Consider the following 21,872-nt stretch of genomic DNA (forward strand, 5'->3'; position numbering starts at 1 on the left):
TCCACCCTATCCCCATAACCCAGTAACCCCACCCAACACTAAGGGCAATTTATCACGGCCAATCCACCTAACCTGCACATCTTTGGACTGTGGGAGGAAACCGGAGCACCCGGAGGAAACCCACGCACACACAGCCGGAATCGAACCTGGGACACTGGAGCTGTGAAGCAATTGTGCTATCCACAATGCTACCATGCTGCCCACTTAAGCCCATTTTGATCATCTGCACTCCCCCCACCAGGGAGAGTGAGAGTCTGCCCCACCTCTATAGTCCTTTTTAACTCCCTCCACCTGGCTAGTCAGGTTCCACTTGTGGATCTGTGTCCAGTCTTTGGCTATTTGGATCCCCAGGTATCGGAATCTATTTTGGACTGTTTTAAACAGGAGCCCCTCCAGCTCTGTCCCTCCCCCGCTTAGGTTCACTGGGAATGCTTCACTTTTGCCCAGGTTGAGTTTGTAACCCAAGAAGGTTCCGAACTCTTTCAGGATCTGCATGATTGCTTACAGTCCTTCGTGGGGGGGTGGGGGTCATTATTACATTCAGCAGCTGCCTGATGTTTGCAGTGAGTTGCTTATCCTTGACAAAGCCCGTTTGGTCCTCTCTAACCACCTCTGGCTTTCCAGCCTTTTGGCCAAGACCTTTGCGAGTATTTGCGTTCAGCAGTGAAATGGGTCTGTATGATCCGCATTCCGTCGAGTCTTTATCTTTTTTTGAATATCATTGAGATTGTGGCCTGACATTGCCCCTTGCCAGTGAGTCTGCGAACATGTCCTTTAGGTGTGGGGCCAGAGCTGGCGCAAATGTTTAATAGAAGTCCGCCGGGAACCTGTCAGGTCCCGGTGCCTTCCCCCCCCTGCATGGAGTTGATGCTCTCCATGATTTCTCCCAGATCTATTGGTGCTTCCAGCTCCCTCCGTCTGTCTTTCCCCCACAACTGGTAGTTCCAGTCCGTCGAGGAACTGTTTCATCCCCACGTCCCCGTCGGGGAGCTCGAAGGTGTACAGTCCCTGGGAGAAGGTCTCAAATGCTCGGTTGACCTATTTTGGTTCTGCTACCAGTCTGCCTCGCTATCCTTAACCTGTGCTATTTCCCTCGTGGCTTCCTGGTGGGCAGTAGGCGGCCAGCCTTTTCTCCGTGCTCATAGAAGGTCCCCTGTGTCTGGAGGAGTTGGTGCACTGCTTTCCTGGTGGATAGCAGGTTAAAGTCCATTGTAGCTTTTTCCTCTCCGGCAGCAGCTCTAAGTTCGGGTCCTCCTAAATGGAGTCAACCAGCCGCTGCCTGGCCACCTCCTCTTCCCTATTTCTGCATGCCTTGTAGGCTATGATCTCTCCTCTGATCACGGCCTTCAGTGCCTCCTAAAACGTGGAGGGTGAGACCGCCCCGTTTTGGTTGTAATTAACGTAATCGCCTGTGGCCCGCAATGTTTTCTGGCAGAAGGCCTTGTCGGCCAGGAGGTCCGTGTCCAACCTCCATGTGGGGAGCTGGGCAGGGCCAGTCTCCAACCTCACATCCATGTAATGTGGAGCGTGGCCGGAGGTGACGATCGCGGAATATTCCGCTCCTATGATTCCTGGAAGCGCTGACTTCCCCACTGCAAAGAAGTCGATGCGGGTGTACACCCTGTGTATCTGCGAAAAGAATGAGAACTCCTTTTCTCCCGGCTTTAGGAACTTCCACAGGTCTACCGCCCCCATCTGCTGCATGAATGTTCCCAATTCCCTAGCCATGCCTGTCTTTTTCCCTGTTCTGGGGTTTGATCGGTTGGTCAGTGGGTCCTGAATGCAGTTAAAGCCGCCCCCCCATAATCAGTCGGTGTGTGTCGATGTTGGAGATTTCTGCCATGGTCTTTTTTATAAATTCTGTGTTGTCCCAATTGGGAGCGTACACATTCACCAGCACCACCGGTGCCCCTTCCAGGACACCGCTGACCATGACATACTGACTCCCTTGGTCCGTAACCGTCCTGGTCTCTGTAAATCTCTTCCTCTTGCTGATGGCTTCTCCCCTCGCCCTTGTACCCTAACAGGAATGGTACGTCCCTCCCACCCAGTCCTCCCTTACCAGCAGTCGCTCCTTCTCCCTCAGGAGTGTCTCCTGTAAGTAGACTGTCAGGCTTCTCAGGTGGGCGAAGACTCTGGATCGTTTCACCGGGCAGTTAAGTACCCTTACGTTCCAGGTAACAATCCTGATGGGAGGGTTTCTGACCCCCCCCCCCCCCCCTAGTCCTGCGGGATCAACCATATTTACCGCGGCCCTGCACTCCAGGGTTTCCCTTTGTTAGAGGGCCGTCCAAAATGGCCGCGGTCGCCACTCTCACCATGAGGTCGGGCCCCTGCGCTCTGGCGTTTCCCTTTGCCCAGGGGGCAACCAACATGGCTGCCAACTATGTGTACGCCATGTGGGTGCTCCCTGCAATCCGGGGTCTCTTTGCCCATGGGCCCTCCCGGTTGGCTGCTTGCGGCACCATCTTGGTTCCTCGCACTGTTCCATGGCTGCCGAGGCCTGTGTCTGTCTCGCTGCCTAGCCTTTCCTGTTATTTTGTTCCCTTTCTATTCTGTGCGTCCCCTCGGTCTCTGCCTGCCCCCTTTTCTCCCCCTTCTGCCCTGTCCACACCTTCCCCCCCCCCCCCTTTGGCCAGACACTTCCTCTCCCCTGAGGGGTGCGCCATAGCCTCCCTTACTGCCTGTCTTCCTGTGCTAGCCCTCTTCGCTAGTACGGTGGCTCCCCTTACAGTGCTGGTCTAGCCCTGGCCCCGTTTTACCTATCCATCGCTTATCCCCCCTTTTCTTATCCCCTTGCCTGCTTCTATTCTCGTTCCCTTCTCTGAGTCCACCTTCAAACTGAAAAGGGAGATGAAAACGAGGCAGCACAGTCCCACGCAAAAACATGGTCCACGTTACAGTCATTGTTTTCGGGCCGTCCTCCAGTCTCATTCCCTTTCTTCCTCTGTCCCTGCCGCCTTCACTGCTGCCACGTCTGTTCTTGTTCAAGGCTGTTCGTTTTTACGAACTCTTCGGCCTCCGCCGGGGTGCCGAAGTAATGTTTCTTCCCCTGATATGTATCCCAGAGTCTGGCCAGGAATAGCATGCCAAATCGCACCCCTTTTTTGTAGAGCACGATTTCACTTTGTTGAATTCGGCCCTCTTTTTTGTCAGGTCCGCCCCAATGTCTTGATAGATCCTGATTCTGTGCTCTTCCCACGAGCATGACTTTGTCTGTCGGGTCCACCTCAGGATTTTCTCCCGGTCCTGGAATCAGCGTAGTTTTGCAATTATTGCTCAAGGCTGCTCCTTGGTTTTAGGTTTAGGCTGGAACGACCCGTGTGCTCTCTCCATCTCTGGGGGACTTTGGAAAACCTTCCCTCCCAACTAGGTTGCCCAGCATTTGGGCGATGTAGCCCATTGGGTCCCTGCCCTCAATCCCCTCTGGCAGACCGACGATGCGGACGTTTTGCCGCCTGGACCTATTCTCCTGGTCCTCGACCTTCCCTTTAAAGTTTCCCTGAGCCGCCACTGTTATGGGCCAGGGTTTAGAGAACCCCAAAGTGTATCATGGAGTTCACCTGACCCACAACTTTTAATAGATTGTGGTATGGGGAGCACACAGCCCACTCTACAGGTGTGGTACAGCAGAAATGGAAAAGTATTTTTTAAAACAATGTTTATTCTATGAACTCAAGTTAACCTTTTTAAAACATACAGTGAACAACTTAGCAACCATTAATTCAAATACACCCCCCAAAGAATACAACACGAAGTAATCCGTAAGCTGTCCTTTTAACATCCAGAAGACTTAAGAAACACCTTTTAACAGAAGCACATCAGGTTAAAGTCACTACTGAAAACATTTATAATTCTGAATTCACCAAATGATCAAGAGATAGTCTTTTCATGGCTGAGAGTTCAACAGTACACCTGGTCTGTCTGGCTTCAGCTCCAACACTGAAAACTAAACTAAAACACACCCTGCAGCAAACAGCCTAAAACGAAAGTAAAAAGCTGACAGACAGCCCAGCTCCACCCACTCTCTGACATCACTGCAATAATATGAGCAGCCAAACATTTAAAGCAAAATTCTCATGACACCACCAATCCCTTCACCTTGGCTCCAGAGCCACGATCTGTTGATGCCTTCTCCAGGTCCAGGACCGTCTTCTCCTGGGCCTCCACCTTCCGTCCCAGGTCGTCTATTGTGCACTGAAGGGTAGTTATCGCTTCCGTCACCACCTCCTTCACCACCACCTGGAACTCCATCTTGATTGTTTCTTTCATAGTGGTCAGTTCATTTTTAAAAAAGTTCCTCCATCTGTCCCCCTCTGTAAAGGAGTGGGGGGGGGGGGGGGAAATGTCATTGTCCACTCCTGCTCCGTCGTTCGGGTCAACAATCTTCCCCCCCCCCCCCCCCCCCCCCCTCCTGGTTCACCTGGGCCTCCGCCTCACCTCATGGGGTCGCTGGTCCGTCCGCCCATTGCTACTGCCCCTTTCCTCCGCTTCTGCCTTCTCGTCGTCCCTTCGCTGCTGTTTGCGAGCATCTTCTTTTCTTCTTGCGCTGTTGATGCCTTTTGTGTTTGTGGGAGTTTGGGGTAAATTCATTGTTTTGGGTCCAACTGGGAGGAGAGCCACCTGATGTGCGTCCGCTCAGCACATCGCCGCCACCGGAAGTCACTCTGACCCAAATAATGCCTTTCAGAACTAATCTCTTGAATGAGGTGTTGCCTGCTCCAGCCAGTAATATGCCTGGCTCTCGCTTGAAGAAATTCAGTGAATTCTTCACATTATACCTGAATAGTACTCAACCTGCCTACTTCAACATTAGGAAGGAGTGGAGTGAATATGTTTATAAGCAGCTGGAGTGCATGTTAATTGCACTGCAAACGCAGCAACATACATAGGCCTGCACATTCTCGTATTGTTTTGTTAAGTCTGTTTCTTTTCTTTTTAGGGGTTAGTAAGTCAGTATTAAAGACAATGGCTAGTATGGACATGGACAAGGTCAACTTGGATTTAATAGAAGCTCTACTAGAGTGGATAGTGGATGGAAAACACAATTACCCTCCAGGTTAGTGGAGCCATGTACAGTCTGCTATGCATGTGCTGTAATTTCTAAGAGCTGTGTAAGCAGCCGTTGACCAACATGTGCCTAATAATTGAATCTTGCATGTTTAGAGCTCAGTTTTACTGATGCAGCAGTGAAGAGCAAATGGGTCAGTGTGCAGTTTTGCCTGAAACCTGCTCAGTGTTCCCTGTAAAAATGATTGTCATGAACCTCATGGTTGAACAAGAATATTTACTGAGAGCAGATTGGGAGAAAGAGGAAATCAGAGTTAAGACTTGCATTCAAACAACACTATTCCTCAACCTCAGGACATACCAGAGTACCTGATGCTCGTTGTTCTTTTCTAGAAAATCAGTTCTTAAAGGATAGAGCTTTCCAACTTTTCTATTTGTTTAGAGTTAGATATTACAAGCATACACCTTCGCAACAATATCAATTGTAAAGGAAACAATCATGTATATTGCATGAAAAGAGAGTGCTGATTGATTGGCAAATGACTCTGATTGGTAGAGGCATCACCATGGAGAACGCACCAGGGAACAGTTTTAAAACATTTTTAAAAAAAATTTTATTAAGGTTTTCATAAAATATCAATAACAAAATGAAAAAGGAACCCAACAGGGTTAAGTACAAAACACGGTCTAGAAAAGCAACCCTCCCTAACCCCTACCCCCTGTACATAAATAATAAATTAACATTAACACCCTGACTTAACACAACTGGTATATACACCCCCCTGGACCCTCCAGTGTAAATAACAGAAACAAAAAAAATAAAGTAAACCCCCCCCCCCCCCGAGTTGCTGCTGCCATTGACCAATGTCTACCGTTCTGCCAGGAAGTCTAAGAACGGTTGCCACCACCTAAAGAACCCTTGTACCGACCCTCTCAAGGCGAATTTCACCCTCTGCAATTTAATGAACCCCGCCACATCGCTGATCCAGGATTCCACGCTTGGGGGCCTCTCATCCTTCCACTGAAGAAGAATCCTTCGCCGGGCTACCAGGAATGCAAAGGCCAGAATACCGGCCACTTTTGCCTCCTGCACTCCCGGACCAGGGAACAGTTAACTGTCAAGCATTTGTTTAAATTCAAACCAGGCATGCCGTTACTGATTGATCACGGCATTATCTTGGAAAATTAAACGGAATGTCTGCTTCCCCCCCCTCCCCCCCGAGCTTTTGCCGAGCTTGTCATAAGGCTCACTTACAAGTGCTAAAAGTGAACAGGATAGCTTGTTTCCTTTGATTAAGGAAGCTTAGTTACTTGAAAAAAATCTCAATTATAAACCTTTGTGATTACCTGGCAGTTACAAAGATAGTGCAAAGTATGAGAACAGCAGAGTCATTTTTCATGTCTTTGTTATTTTAATTTAAATTTAATTTGATTATTCCAATAGGTGCTGTTTTAATATTCTTGCCTGGCCTGGCAGAAATCAAATTATTATACGAACAACTTCAATCTAACCCTTTCTTCAACAACAGGCGTGACAAAAGGTTTGTAACACAACTAGTAAAGTATTATTTGGGACACTTTTGAGTGCCCTACTTTAACAAAGATATCAAGGTCATGAAGAGCAATCACAAGAGATTCACTCAGATGAAGCCACAGAAAAATTAAATTAGAAAGCAGAACTTCAAAGGCAATAATCTCTGGTTTATTACCTGAGCCATGAGCAAATCTAAATAAGATTAGAAAAATGATGTGTGGCTCAAAGACTGGTGTGAGCCAAATGGCTTTTTAATCATGAAGCATTGGTACTGGGAAATGTGGGAGTTGTACCATTGGGACAGTCTTCACTTGAACCCAGCTGAGACCAGTGTTCTGGTGAATTGTGGAACTAGAGCGGTAGAGTTTGCTTTGAACTAGAGGGGGAGGGATTATGTGAGAGGAGATGGAGTAAATCAAAGGGAAACAACAAGATAATAGAGCAGGATAGTGATCTGGGTAATGAGTGCCAGAGTGTGGCAGGAAGAGACAGGGAACAAACTTAAGAGTGCACCAGCAAATAAGGCCAGAGATTGCAAAAATGGTAAAAAGGCAGAGTTAAAAGCCGCATGTCAGAATGCATGCAACATTCGTAACAAAATTGATGAATTGTCAGCAGAGATAGAAGTAAATATGTGTGATCTGATAGCCATTATACAGATATGGTTACAAGGTGACCAAGACTGGGACCTTAATATTGATGGGTATTTGACATTTTGAACAGACAGGAAACTGGGAAAATGTGATGTGACAGCTCTGTTAAGGATGGATGTCATCATTATAATAGTGAGGAATGACCTTGGATTGAAAGAGCTAGATGTAGAATTAGTTTGGGTTGAGATAAGAAATGGGAGTAGTTTATAGATACACTGTAGAACAGGTTATACAGGAAGAAATAAATGGGGTGTTTAAGAAAGATACCACAATAATCATGAGTGACTAATCTACATGTAGATTGGGTGATTCAGATTAGCAAAGGTAGCCTGGGAAATGAGATTGAGTGTATTGAACACAATTTCTTAGAGCAGTACCTTCTAGAGCCAGTTAGGGAGCAGCTATTCTAGACCTGGTGATGTGCAAATAGTCAGAATTAATCAATTATCATGGTAAAGGAGCCGCTCGACGGCCATGATTATAGCGTGATAGAATTTCACCTTCAGTTTGAAGGAGAGAAATGTAGGTGTAAGACTTGTGTATGAAACCCAAATAAAGATAATTATAAGGGTATAAAGGCAGAACTCGCTGAAGTGAACTGGGAAACTAGGTCAAACTGTAGGACAGTGGCAGACTTCAAAGAGGATATTTAATAACTCTCAGCAAAGGTTTATCTCAGTGAGAACTATAGACTCTTTGAGAAGGTTTCATTATCAGTGGCTAAATAAGGAAGTTAAGGATAGTATCAAGTTTAAAATAAACACTATACAAAATTGCAAAAGTTAGTGGTGGTAGGTCAGAAGATTGGACTGAATTGTGAGAGAGAACCAGTAAAGAATGACCTTTTATTTTAAAAAAAATTTTAAAAGAGGAAGAAAAAAAAAGAGGAGAAAGTAAAGGATGAGAGAAAGGTAGCTAGTAATATAAAATTAGTAGTATGGGTTTCTACAATATTTTAAATAGGAAAAGGGTAACTAAAGCTCATGTTGGTAAAGCTCTCTGGAGAGTTGAGTCTGGGAAATTGATGATGGAAAACAAGGAAATGACAAGAGACTGTATTCCCAAGGATATTTCACCATCATCATGGAAAAGTCCAATGGACCAGATGGCCTGCATCTGAGCGTCTTCAAATAAGTGGCTGCAGTGATAGTATAATGTAATTTTTATTATTGTCACAAGTAGGCTTACATTAACACTGCAGTGAAGTTACTGTCAAAATCCCCTAGTCACCACACTCCGGTGCCTGTTCAGGCACACTGGGGGAGAATTCAGAATGTCCAAATTACCTAACAGATGTCTTTTGGGACTTGTGGGAGGAAACCGGAGCACCCAGAGGAAAGCTACGCAGACATGGGGAGAACGTGCAGACTCCGCACAGTAGAGGCATTGGTTATAATCTTCCAAAATTTATTGGATTTTGGAAGGGTCCCATTGGATTGGGAAAATAGCAAATGTAACATCTTTATTCCAGAAAGGTGGGAGACCGAAAGCGGGAAGCTATTGGCGAGTTGGCCTAACATTTGCCGTAGCAAAATTCCTGGAATCCATTATTAAGGAGCTTATAGCTGAATACTTAAAAAATCACAATAGGATCAGGCATGCCAAACTGTTTTGTGAAAGGGAAATCATGTTTAATTCATTTATTTGAGTTCCTTGAAGACGTTTTAGATAAGGTGGTAAAGCAAGTCTGTGGATGTGATGCACTTGGATTTTATAAAGCATTTCATAAGCTGCCACGTCAAAGGTTACTACAAAGGTTTCCTTTGGTTCTCTATCAATTTTACTATGTACATGTGTAATTTGCATTTTGGTGTAGGGTCCATATGATATTGGGGCAGAGGTGAGTGTAGTGGCTATCACTAAGGAGAAGATGCTGGGGAAGCTGAAAGGTCTGAATGTGGATAAATCGTCCTGACCAGGTGGACTACACCTCGGTTATGAAGGAGATAGGTGAGGAGATTGTGGAGACATTGGTGGTGATCTTTCAGAAATCATTGAGTCAAGGAGAACCCCAGAGGACTGGAAGATGGCTACTGTAACACCCGTGTTTAAGAAGGGAGGGAGGCAGAAGACAGGAAATTATAGACCGATTAGAGTCCATTATTAAGGATGGGATTGCAGAGTACTTGGAAGTGCGTGATAAAATAGGACTGAGTCAGCATGGCTTCGTCAAGGGGAGGTCATGCCTGACAATCTGTTAGACTTTTAGGAGGTAACGAGAAAGTTAGATCACGTCTGATGGCTCTCCCTCGTCTATTTGGATTTCCAGAAGGCCTTTTACAAGGTGCCATACAGGAGGCAGCTAAATAAAATATGGGGCCGATGGTGTTAGGGCAAGGTACTAGCAAGGATAGAATATTGGCTGACTGGCAGAAGGCAGAGAGTGGAGATAAAGGGGTCTTTTTCAGGAGGGCAGCCTGTGACTAATATTCCACGAGTGACAGTTGGGACCACAATTATTCACGATATACATTAGCGATCTGGAAGAAGGAACTAAAGGAACTGTGAGGGCATTGTTAAGTTTGCAGATGATACAAAGATATGTAGAATGACAGGTAGTGTTGAGGAAGCAGGGAGGTTGTAGGGGGCTAGAATAAAAAAAGAGGGCTATCCTTCTGAGGCTGTATAAGGCTCTGGTCAGACCCCATTTGGAATATTGAGCAGTTTTGGGCCCCATATCTAAGGAAGGAAGTGCTGGCCTTGGAGGGGGTGCAGAGGAGGTTCACAAGAATGATCCTGGGAAGGAAGAGCTTGTCCTAGGCAGAACGGTTGGGCCTCTGGGTCTGTATTCAATGGAGTTCAGAAGGTTGAGGGGGAGGGGGGGAATCTCATTGAAACTTACTGAATACTGAGAGGCCTAGATAGAAAGGGGGTGTGGAGATGTTTCCACCAGTAGGAGAAACTAGAACCTGAGGGCACAGCCTTAGACTGAAGGGATGATCCTTTAAAACTGAGATGAGGAGGAACTTCTTTATCAGAGGGTGGTGAATCTGTGGAACTCTTTGCCGCAGAAGGCTGAGTGTCTTTAAGACAGAGATAGATAGGTTCTTGATTAATGAGGGGATCAGGGGTTATGGGGCGAATGCAGGAGAATGGGGATGAGAAACATATCAGCCATGATCGAATGGCAGGGCAGACCTGATGGACCAAATGGCCAAATTCTGCTCCTAAGATCATCTGATGCTCTACCGTCGCATTGTAATGGTAGTTTAAGAAAACCAGTGCAGGATCACCCTGGGTTTCAGCAACAGTGGTGAGGCCTCAAACACACTGCCACTCCAGAACTTTCACACAAGGATGCAAGTTATTTTTAAGCTTTTTGGGGCAATTACTAATTTAACTTGGTGCCACTGTTTCAGAATTCCTCCTTCTTCTATCAATAAGTGACCAAACATTTCAAAAGTCTTTACCATTTCCAAAAGTACTGCCAACAAATGTTCTCCTTTGACAATGAAATAAACTGACTATTCTCTTCCAGGTGTATTATACACCCACTGCACTCTTCACTGTCCAGTGAGGAACAACAAGCTGTCTTCTTGCGCCCTCCTAAAGGAACTACCAAGATTATTATCTCCACCAACATTGCTGAAACATCAGTCACCATTGATGATGTTGTTTATGTTATTGATTCTGGCAAGATGAAGGAAAAGAGGTACAGAATAATGTAATAAAATAATTTAAGACTTATTGGAGACAGTGAAACTGTGGGTTAGGGTGCCATCTCTTTGTCTCTTGAGCAAACTTTCAATCCTGCATAGACAGCTACCTAATGTTCAGGGTTATCACTGTGATTGGCTTGGGTTTGTCTTAATCCAGAATCTAATTGACTCGTGGCTATCGCATCACGTCAGGAATTTGTAAGGAGGCTGATGCTCTCTGGTTGGGGTAAACCGAGGATGCATGTGAGTGGCTATGAAACTGGAACAAAAGAACCGAGAGGTGATGAAACGATGTTTCCTTTTACACAACATCTGGAGTGCACAGGCTACAAGGATGGTGAAGGTGCAAACTTTTCAGAGCTATGGAGAAAGACCAGCAGAGCAGGAATAATTGGAAAGTTTTTTTTCAAAGAGCTATCCCACGCACGATGGGCCAAAGCAACTCCTGTGCTCTGAAAACACCAATGCTAACCTTCATAAATGATTGAGAATATTTTCAAAATGGTTAGGACTGGCATGAGAGATATCTGTACCTCAATTCAAGTAGGAAGAAAGATTTTTAAGGAACATGGATACAGCAACTGGAAATAGTTTTAACTAGATGAATGGGGAAGGGCAGAGAGATAATCAGATCACAGACGATATTAATCATAGGGCAGAAGATAGTTAAATGGTGGATATGAATACCAAAGCCAAAAACTTCCTGATACAAGAACCCAGGAACAAACAAACACTGGGACACACAAAATTAGGCAAATCTCCTGCAAGCTACTTATTCATGCATGATAGAAACATTAGTAATAAGTCGCCAGAACTGGAAGCTGCTGTAGCATTAGGGTACTGCGAAGTAATTGGAATTATGGAATCACAGCTAAACCCAGAGGATGGAAATTAATTTAATGTTGATGATCTGGAGTGCTTACGAGGGTCAGAAAAGGAGGTGATGTATAGCCACAAATGTCAGGGGCAGTTGGAAGGTAAATAAGGTTGATCTTAACATAACCACAGAATCTTCCAGCAAACACTGGCATTTGGCTTATTGTGCCTTTGTCGGCTCTTTGAAAGAGCTATCCAATTAGTCTGGATGTATTCATCATCAGAGTGCAACAAGTCTCTTCTGGTTTGTCACATTAGGTATGATCCATGCAAAGGGATGGAGAGTCTAGAGGACACCTGGGTATCACAAGCTAATGCCCAGCAGAGGAAAGGTCGAGCTGGGCGTGTAGCTTCAGGGATCTGCTTCCACCTGTTTACCAGTCACTGGTACCGTCACCACCTCCAAGAGCTGCAGCTGCCCGAGATCAAGAGGGTGCCTCTGGAACAGCTTTGTCTAAGGTTGGGGACAATTATTTATAGAGTTGTAATAATTACATGTTCACTAAAATAACAGCGTATGAAGAAAAACTTGTTGACTCTAACTTAATAAATTTGCAGTTGTTTAAAACGTATAAAGAAGGAATTTGCATTTTTGTAGCACCTTTCATGACTTTGGAGCCCCAAAACACTGCACATTTTTTATCTGTTGTAATCTCGAAATGTGGCAGCTAATTTGTATGCAGTTAGATCCCACAAATGTTGTGATAATGACTGGATCATTTGTTTTCAGTGCTGATGATTGGGTGGTGAATTTGACCAAAACAATTTCCCTGCTGCCCTTCTAAATAGTCCCTTGAGATCTTAGATGTCCACACAAGATGGAAGACAGGCCTCAGTTTAATGTCTCATCTAAAAGACAGTGCCCCCTGCACTCGAGTGTCAGTCTGGATTTTGTGCTAAAATCCTTAGGATGGTAATTTAACCCAAACCTTTTGACTTGTGAGGGCTACCAACTGATCCATGGCTGACACATAACATGTTCCTTTTTTTTGTTAAATTTCTTTTCCAATTAAGGGGCAATTTAGCGTGGCCAATCCACCTACCATGCACGTCTTTGGGTTGTTGGTGTGAGACCTACGCAGACACGGGAAAAATGTGCAAACTCCACACCGACAGCGACCGGGCCGGGATCGACCCCAGGTCCTCAGCGACACAAGGCAGCAGTGCTAACCACTGCCCCACCGTGCTGCCCTCGTGTACATTTTCTACACCGCAGCTTGTACAGACCCCATAACGAACTGAATGTGGGAAATGTCAAACCAGACCAGGTCCATTCAGTTTCATTTGGAACCCTCCGCGCTTAAAATCCACAATACTGTTTGATGCTAAAAGTAAATGAGGACACAACTGGCAAGTGGATTGGAAATATAGGGCATAGATTTAAGATAATTAGCAGCAGGGAGATTAGAAGAATTTTTTTTTTTTTAATGGTATGATTTGTTGTTATAATCTGGAATGCATTCCTGAAAGGATGGTGGGATTAGATTCAACAGCAACATTCAAAAGGGAATTGGAATAAAACTTGAAGCATTTTCAGGGTTATGAGATAGAGCTGAGAAGTGGAACTAATTCATCATCATCAAAAGCTGGTTCAAAGGGTTGGCAGAGGTTTGATGGGTCAAATGGTCTCCTGCGTTTCAAGATTCTATAAATTGGTGGCATTTATTTAGCCTGTCCTTGTGCTGCAGATAATGTCCGATTGTGCTGAGTGGATTGCAATTCTGTGGCATCAAATGGAACTGTGACTATCACAGGAGTGAGGGGTACCCACTGAAACACAGTGAGCAAGAGATTCAATATGCCCAAGACGCAGGTGGTCAGAGGTATAAAATTGAACCAGAGCTGCCACAGCAGTGAGAGTGGGGTGCAATAATAGATTTTTCATGTTTTATTCATCAGTGGCAATCTGGTAGAACAAATATTCTCAAAAATATATATGAATGCGATGAAATATGGGAATACCCTGGAGACAGGACCCCTGTAAATAGCTATACAGTCTGCCTTCTCCTAGGAAGAAGAAAAAAATTTGAGTTCTGGAATCACTCCCTATCCAATGAACTACTAATGCAGTGTACTTACTGTTGTACTATAGGAAATATGGTGGCCAATTTTTGAACAGCAAGGTCCCAGAAACAGCAATGAGATAATGACCAGATAATCTGTTTTAGTGATTTTGGTTGAGGGATAACTATTGGCCAGGACACCAGGGCAAACCCTTCTGCTCTTCCTAGAAATAGTCCCATGAGATCTTTCATATCCACTTGAGAGAGCAGACAGGGCTTTTGTTTAACATCTCGTCTGAAAGCTAGCATCTCCGAGAGTACAGCATTCCCTCAGTATTGCACTGGAGTCTGGCAGAGGTACATATTGTAGAGAGAATGCTTAAGGGAAATGATAATAGATACAGGTGCTAAAGAAAACTGCATTAACAAAATCATTTATCTTCTCATTTTCCTTCTGATTTTTGTTGCTAGTATTCAGTTTTGAATGTAACCCCTTTCGGTTTACTGCCATATAGTTAAGCTTCAAATGTTTTTTTTCCCTCACTGGACTAATGACTACAGTTTTTGAAGTAGTGTTGTAGTTGGTATTCTAGACCATACTACATGTCATTGATTATGTATAATTTTTTTTAATGATTTTAATTTTTTTTCTGTTTGCCTAGGATCAAAGTTCTGGACATTTTTGCAGATCATGATTTGGAATCTGTTCTTTCACGTCTGGTCGAACTACCCATGGAAGAAGGTTTGAAAGCAGCTAAGAGTCGGCTGCAGGACCTCGGGGCCCTCACACCAGATGAAACACTCACTCCCTTGGGGTACCACTTAGCTTTTTTGCCGGTGGATGTCCGCATTGGAAAACTAATGTTGTTTGGCGCCATCTTCCGTTGCCTTGATCCTGCTTTGACCATTGCAGCCAGCTTGGCCTTTAAATCCCCTTTTGTGAGTAAAGTCAATCCTTCACACTTATGCTAACATAAATGAAATACAGTTATTCATGAAGATGCTTTCTCAACCTTGCCCCTCGCCTGAGGTGTGGTGATCCACAGGTTAAATCACCACCAGTCAGCTCTCCCCCTCAAAGGGGAAAGTAACTTATGGTCATCTGGAACTATGGCGACTTTACTTTACTTGCAATTAAACAATAACTTCGACTGAAACATTTTAATATAATGATATTTTGCAGTTTGTTTTATCAACTGTTCTACATCAATTATATTTGTGTATTGGTGTAAAGTAACTGACTTGTGACTTCTAAACCCTGAGGTGCACGTTTTTGTGGAGATTGTGTCCGGCTGAGGCAACAGAGCAGACCTGGAGACGGGGAAGCAAAGGAATCCTAAACCTAGCCTGCTATCCCTGCACCTGCCAGATTGTTGCACCTGGCTGGTCATCCAGTCACATGTCGGAATGTAAAAAACAAGACTACTAGTTATCTAAAGCTCAATTTGTGGAATATGGGTAGCTAGCTAGCACAGTGGTGAGCACTGTAGCTTCACAACACCAGGGTCCTGGGTTCGATTCCCGGCTTGGGTCATTGTCTGTGCGGAGTCTGCACATCTCCCCGTGTCTGCGTGGGTTTCCTCTGGGTGCTCTGGTTTCCTCCCACAAGTCCCGAAAGACGTGCTGTTAGGGGAATTGGACATTCTGAATTCTCCTTCGGTGTACCCGAACAGGCGTCGTAGTGTGGTGACTAGGGGATTATCACAGTAACTTGATTGCAATGTTAATGTGAGCCTACTTGTAACAAAAATAAAGATTATATTATGTCAGAACATTTCTGGACAACACCACGAGCCCAGAGAACAGAACAGCCCTCGTAGCCAGAATGCTGGGCAGGTACAACATCAACCCTTAACAAAGCCAGGCTCGCTGAGGGGTCTCAAATTTGAGTAGATTAGTGCAGGCCTCACATTCTATTGGATTGGCAAGTCCAAGGACCAGTAGTCAGGCCTGAGCTTTCCCATTTTATCTGGACTTGCACAAGTTTGACTGGCTTCATAAGGGGAACAGCAATCAACTCACGGGAGGTCTTCCCTTAAGTCTTACCAGTAACTAGCATGCAACAGCCCTTGGCTCCAACAGTGATTGTGCAGACTGCAAAGAAACATTCTATGCCGTGTCTGCGTGGGTCTCACCCCCACAACCCAAAGATGTGCAGGGTAGGTGGATTGGTCACGCTAAATTGCCCCTTAATTGGAAAAATTAAAATAAATAAATAAACAAAATAAACATTCTTGTGAAAATAATTCGAGGATTATCCCACTAGGATAAACTCCTCATTCTTGGTGATTTCAGTGCCTGAGCGTGCACTGACTGTAATACCTGGAAGAGGAGCATTAGGACACCACGATATTGACAGCAAACTCCAAAAGCCAGCTCCTTATCTCTATGCAGCAGGTTTGATTTAACCATCACAAACACCAACTGAAAACAACATGGATGTGCTGCAGATCCAAATACTGCCACATGTTGGACTATGTTATTGTACAATGGAGAAATCTCAAGTGCATGCGAATAATCCACCCTCTTGAGAGGTATACAATACTGGTCTACCATTGGCTTGTCAAGATCAATGTGTCTTTGAGGATAAAATCTAAGGCTGTTCGGCACAGAGTCAAGCCCCAAAGGAAGCCTGATGGAACTGTTCTCAAAAATATGGCCAAGAAATTAGAACATAAACTAGCCACAGGAATTGTTGCTATCCCAGACAGTATTGCCGTTGAAGGTTCTTGGGAAAAGTTAAAGGGCGTTACTTGCAGCATGGCATCTGAGGTCCTAGGATTCGTAAAATGAAAGCAGCAAGACTGCTTTTGACAACAATGACTAAGATACAGACAAGCTTGCAGACAAAGTGGATGTGCTGACAGATCTTGCATATCGGACTCTGATTCACAGTGTGGCTTCCGTGCAGGATGGGAAACAGTGGACATGATCTTTGTACATGATCTTTGTAGCATAGAATAAAGACCTCCATATGGTGTTCTTTGGCCCTACCAAGGTTTTGATACTGTAAGCCGGGAAGGCCTGTGAAAGGTTTTATATAAATGTAGCTGCTCTAAAAAAGGTGATTAGTGCCATCTGTTTGTTCTACAATGGTATAATGACCAGCGTGTACATCATCGGATGTCTTTCCTGCCACCAACAGCACCAAGCAAGACTATATATTGAGTTGAGCTCTGTTTTCCATATACTTCTCAGCCATGTTCCAGTACATATTCTCTTGACACAGGGGTTCATACTCCATTTGGGACTGACAGCAGGCAACCCCTCCAACTTATGAAGGCTTTTACAAAGTTTACTGAGTGAACTCTTGTTCACAGACAGCGGCGCATACCCCGACGACATTTAACTGCTTGCTGATGGCTTTGCCGTAGCCTCGGAGCACTTTCGCCTGACTAGAAGTCTAAAGAAGACCGCGATCTTGTATTAACCCTACCATGGCCAAATGCTCTGAGATTCCAGTCACCATCAACAACAAAAGCCCTTTGTTCAGTACAGGGTGTTTGGTTTTCTTGGGAATATCCGCTTGTTATAGTTCACTGGCTGATAACATCAACCGTTGCTCAGCAAAAACATGCTCAGCTTTTGGCAGGCTCACTTACAGACTTTGGAAAGAGCATGGAGTTTGTCTCACAAGCATGGAGTTTGTCTGAAAACAAAGATCAAAGTCTACCATGTAGTGGTTATTGCATCACTTCTTTGTGGGTGCGAGACTTGAACAACCCACTGGCATCGGGTAAAACAACTGGAAACATTCCAACTTCACGGTTTGAGATCTATTTGCAACATCAGGTGGCAGGCCAAAATTCTGAGGTTCTTGCAAAGTGCTGTATACCTGGCATTGAGAGCATGTTCATCAATGCTCAGTTTTGCTGGGTTGATCGTATGGTTCTCATAGAGGATTTCCGCTTACCAAATGCAGTACTCCACAGCTGCTGATCACTGGAACCCACACCGCAGGACGTCCCGAATTTAGATTTAAAGACAATCAGAAGGTGAACCTTGGGGCTCGCAAGCTGGATCCCATACATGAGGGGGGAAGAAACCTTGCACAGACCCAAATTGCCAAGTCTCTTGTCATCAAGCGATTTTGACATTTGAGGAAAACAGAGTCCAGTGCCTTCCAGACAAGCTAGCCAATGCCTCCATCCATCCCGCCAACACTAACTTTGTACAAGTGTTTTGCAAACAGTTATGCAATTCGAGTCTTGGCCTAATGTCTCAAATGAGGCCAACCTAGACTATAAATCAGTCTTTTACTTGCTGAACACTCACCTGCTGAAGTGATGGAGAATCTATCATTTGCTTTCTTTAGGTGTTTGTTGATTAGATATTGGCCAGGACATCAGGAAAAACGTTCTTGTTTTCTTCAAAATAGTGTTGTGGGGTTTTTGACCATCTGAAAGGGCAATCAGGTTCTCGGTTTAAAGTCTTGTCCTAAAAACCCACCTCCAACAGCGCTACGCCCCTTAATACTGAACTGTCAGCCTTCATTATACTTAAACCCCTGGAATGGGACTGAAACCAACACCATCTGCTTCAGAGGTGTGAGTGTTACTGAGTCTAGGCTGACGCCTAATTGGAACATGCAAAATTTGTAGAGAGAGATGTGAAAAAGTGGGTTGAACTTGATCATTTTTAATTTTAACTGCAATTTTCTTTGAGCAGCAAATAAAGTGTGAAACCTCAAGGATAATAGAGAGAATAAAACATTAATGTTATAAATGTTTTAATCAAATGCAGTTATTTTAATAGATACCTTCTAAATAAAATGGTTTGTGCTGTTGAAAGGTTTCTCCGTGGGATAAGAGAGAAGAAGCCAAGGTGAAGAAGTTGGAATTTGCTGTGGCTCACAGTGACTTTCTTGCTTTTCTCCAAGCCTACAAGGTAAGACTGTTGAGCACTCTCTCTGTATTGTCCTCAGCCTTGCTCATTCCTACCAATGACTGAGCTTTCCGTTGCATATCTGAGATGTGTTTATTTGAGTGAACAATAAAGAGCAAAGATTTTTTTTTAATAAATTTAAAGTACCCAATTATTTTATTTTTTTCCAATTAAGGGATAATTTAGTGTGACCAATCCACCTAACCTGCACATCTTTGGTGTTGTGGGGGTGAAATGCACACAGACACGGGGTGAATGTGCAAACTCTACACAGAGACCCAGGCCGGGATTGAACCCAGGTCCTCAGCGCCATAGGCAGCAGTGCTAACCACAGGCTATTGTGCTGCCCCTGCAAAGATTTGTTCATAATGGATTGCTGAAGACCTCTAAATTTTTGTCTTTTAAGTGTGATCTGTCCTCACTGGTATACCTTGATCATCAGGTGTACAGAACAGCCTGTGATAATTGGCCACAGGTTTTCTCGCTCCCTGGGGCTAAAAATCTGGTCTTTTGTTCACCACCTCTCCTTTGTAACTTTCACAAAATAATATGTATACTTGAAAACGAAACCATTGCAGAGCTTTGGGGAAAGAGTAGGGTAGTGAGACTAATTGGATAGCTTTTTCAAAGAATGAACGCATGTGTGACTGACCAATTGCTTCCTTCTGTGCTGCATACCTCTTGAGAGGACAGGGAATTAGAAATTCTCAATCCAAAATAAAAAAACACATTCTGCCACTTCTTTGGAATGTGAGCTGCATAGTTTGACATCGACTTATTTAATTTGCACAGATGCTGTACTGATGTAACTACATATTAAGTTCACAATCTCAGTTTGGTAATACTAACTGAATATGTGACATTTCCCTAATAAGGGAGAGAGGCAGGATTAGAAGCTGCAGTAACTCTAACATTCACGTACACCTCCCCACCTCTTCCCAATGTAGGTTGGTCATTTTATTTTATTACTTGTTCTTGGGGATATGAATGACACAGGGGATGCCACATTTCATTGGGGTCTTCAAAAGTGGGAATGGGCCTTCTCCTTTAAACTGAGTTCTTGAACTGATGGCTGATGTTAGGGAGGTTCAAATTTGCATCCAAGAATAGTGAATTATGGGAGATGTTCAAATTGGTACATACTGTTGTATCTGCCCAATTCAGATACTTCGATCAATGTATTAATCAAAAGTTTTACCCAGCTGTCCTTATTTGCGAGATGAACAAAGGACAAAACAGGTTCACGGTTTAACACAATTTTATTGACAATTCTCTCACTCAACAAATATGACTCAGACTCACAGCTGAGCTTTAGGTTTTGCCCGCACTTAGTGAAAGAGGCTGGCCAGGTTTTGGGCAAGAGATACAGGGGGATGTAAGGAAGAGCAAATGGTAATGACCTGGAATTTGCTGCCCACAAGGGTGATGGAAGTGGAAACAAGCAATGATTCCAAACGCAAACTGGATGGATACTTCTTGTGATGGCTGTGCCTGGGCGACTCCCAGGTTCTCGTTAAAGATCTATTCCAAATGTTCCTCCCTTTATACTGGTAAGCTAGCATTGAGTCATAGGTATACGCCCACAACCGGCCATTGTCCCATCCAGACCTCAACTCGTTAATGGGGAAAGCAGGATACCCCTGTTTATCCAGGGTGATTCAATCAAGACCCATTGTCCTCTGAAACACCCTCGTCTGACCAGCCATCAGCCCCTTATGGAGTCTGATTCTTTTTTTTGTCTGTCCTTCGTCCTGCTGCAAAGTTGATCACCTGTGTCTGGAAGTTTGTTACATATTCATAGTATGATCTTGTTCTTTTGTGTAAACAGAGTGGGTAATCACAAAATCCATATAGCGATAACGAGTTTGTGTTGACTTGAGTGCTCTTGCAGACCGCCAGGTATCCTGACCTATGTGTTGATTCCAACCTGACCACAATGCCTTAGAGAAGATAAGGAAAGTGATGGTCATAGAATAATGTACAGAATATAAGGAGCCCATTGGGTCCAGTCAGTCGACATCCCATCTCAATCCCCGTAGCCCTGCAAGCTTCCTTTCAAGCACCGATCCAATTTTTGTTTGAAATCATTGATTTTTTTTCCACTTTCTTTAAATTTAAAGAGTACCCAATTCATTTTTTTCCAATTAAGGGGCAATTTAGAGTGGCCAATCCACCTACCCTGCACATCTTTGGGTTGTAGGGGTTGTAGCGCAACAATTACTTACTCAAGTCGAGAAGTGATTAAGTCAGTCGAGGCTTTATTAAGCAAGACTTGTTCCCCAGCAGCTCAGTTACAGAATGCGACTGCTGGGAGAACCCGGGCTCTTATACTCTGCCTTTCTGGGCGGAGTCAGCAGGCAGCAGATCCAACCAGGACCCGGGACCTGTCAGCCAATAGCCTCTCGGCTTCACAGGTACCGTACTACCCCTAATACTTACCACCAAAGGGGTGAAACCCATGCAAACACAGGGAGAATGTGCAAACTCCACACGGACAGTGACCCAGAGCCGGGATCGTACCTGGGACCTCAGCTCCGTGAGGCAGCAATGCTAACCACTGCACCACCATGCTGCCCTGATTATTTCCACTTTCATCACTCTTGTAGGCAGCAAATTCTAGGTAATTACCATTCGCTCTCTGTTCTTCCTTACATCTCCCTGTATTTCTTGCCCAAAACCGTACATCGGTAAGCCCCAAACCATGTACTACCAGCCATTGGGAACAGTTTTTCCTTGTCTTATCTAAATCTGTCTTAATCTTGTACACCCCTATCAAATCCCTCCTCGATCTCCTTTGCCCCAGGGTGAAAGCCCAGCTTTTCTCACTTAACTTTGTAACTAAATTCCCACAACCTGGAACCAACTGGTAAATCTAATGCACCCTCCCCTCCTTCCTAAAATACGGTACCTAAAACTGGACCCACTTCTCTAGTTTGAACCTAACCGGAGCTTTATAAAGATTCAGCAAAACGTCCCTGCTGGTGTTGCCATGATTTTGCTGCTCATGCCCACCTAAAGTATGTTGGGTGAGTTACCTGCCATACATCTTGTAAATTGCAAATACCACAATCATGTGCTTGAGGCAGATTTGTGCCCAGTTACAGATTTGTCAAACAAATGGATGGTGTTGAGTTTTTTGAGTGTTGTTGTGACTTCATCATTCTAGGCCAGTGCTAAGTATTACATCACACTACTGACATGACACTTCTGGATGGTGGAGATGCATCAGGAGGTGAGACTTCAAACTCTGTCC

At 44.5% G+C, this 21,872-nt stretch overlaps 1 protein-coding gene across 1 annotated transcript in view; it reads left to right on the forward strand.

The window, feature by feature from the left end:
• The window catches only part of dhx57 (DEAH (Asp-Glu-Ala-Asp/His) box polypeptide 57), a 137,717-nt gene that overhangs the window by 90,902 nt on the left and 24,943 nt on the right, over positions 1 to 21,872 (forward strand). The window contains exons 13-18 of the mRNA XM_072504326.1: positions 4,943 to 5,059; positions 6,455 to 6,551; positions 10,676 to 10,849; positions 11,991 to 12,191; positions 14,398 to 14,674; positions 18,527 to 18,622. Of these exons, the coding sequence (XP_072360427.1) occupies positions 4,943 to 5,059; positions 6,455 to 6,551; positions 10,676 to 10,849; positions 11,991 to 12,191; positions 14,398 to 14,674; positions 18,527 to 18,622 (962 nt within the window). The remainder of the gene's footprint in view (positions 1 to 4,942; positions 5,060 to 6,454; positions 6,552 to 10,675; positions 10,850 to 11,990; positions 12,192 to 14,397; positions 14,675 to 18,526; positions 18,623 to 21,872) is intronic.

The sequence above is a fragment of the Scyliorhinus torazame genome, chromosome 1 (genome assembly GCF_047496885.1).
Source record: "Scyliorhinus torazame isolate Kashiwa2021f chromosome 1, sScyTor2.1, whole genome shotgun sequence".
NCBI lineage: Eukaryota > Metazoa > Chordata > Chondrichthyes > Carcharhiniformes > Scyliorhinidae > Scyliorhinus > Scyliorhinus torazame.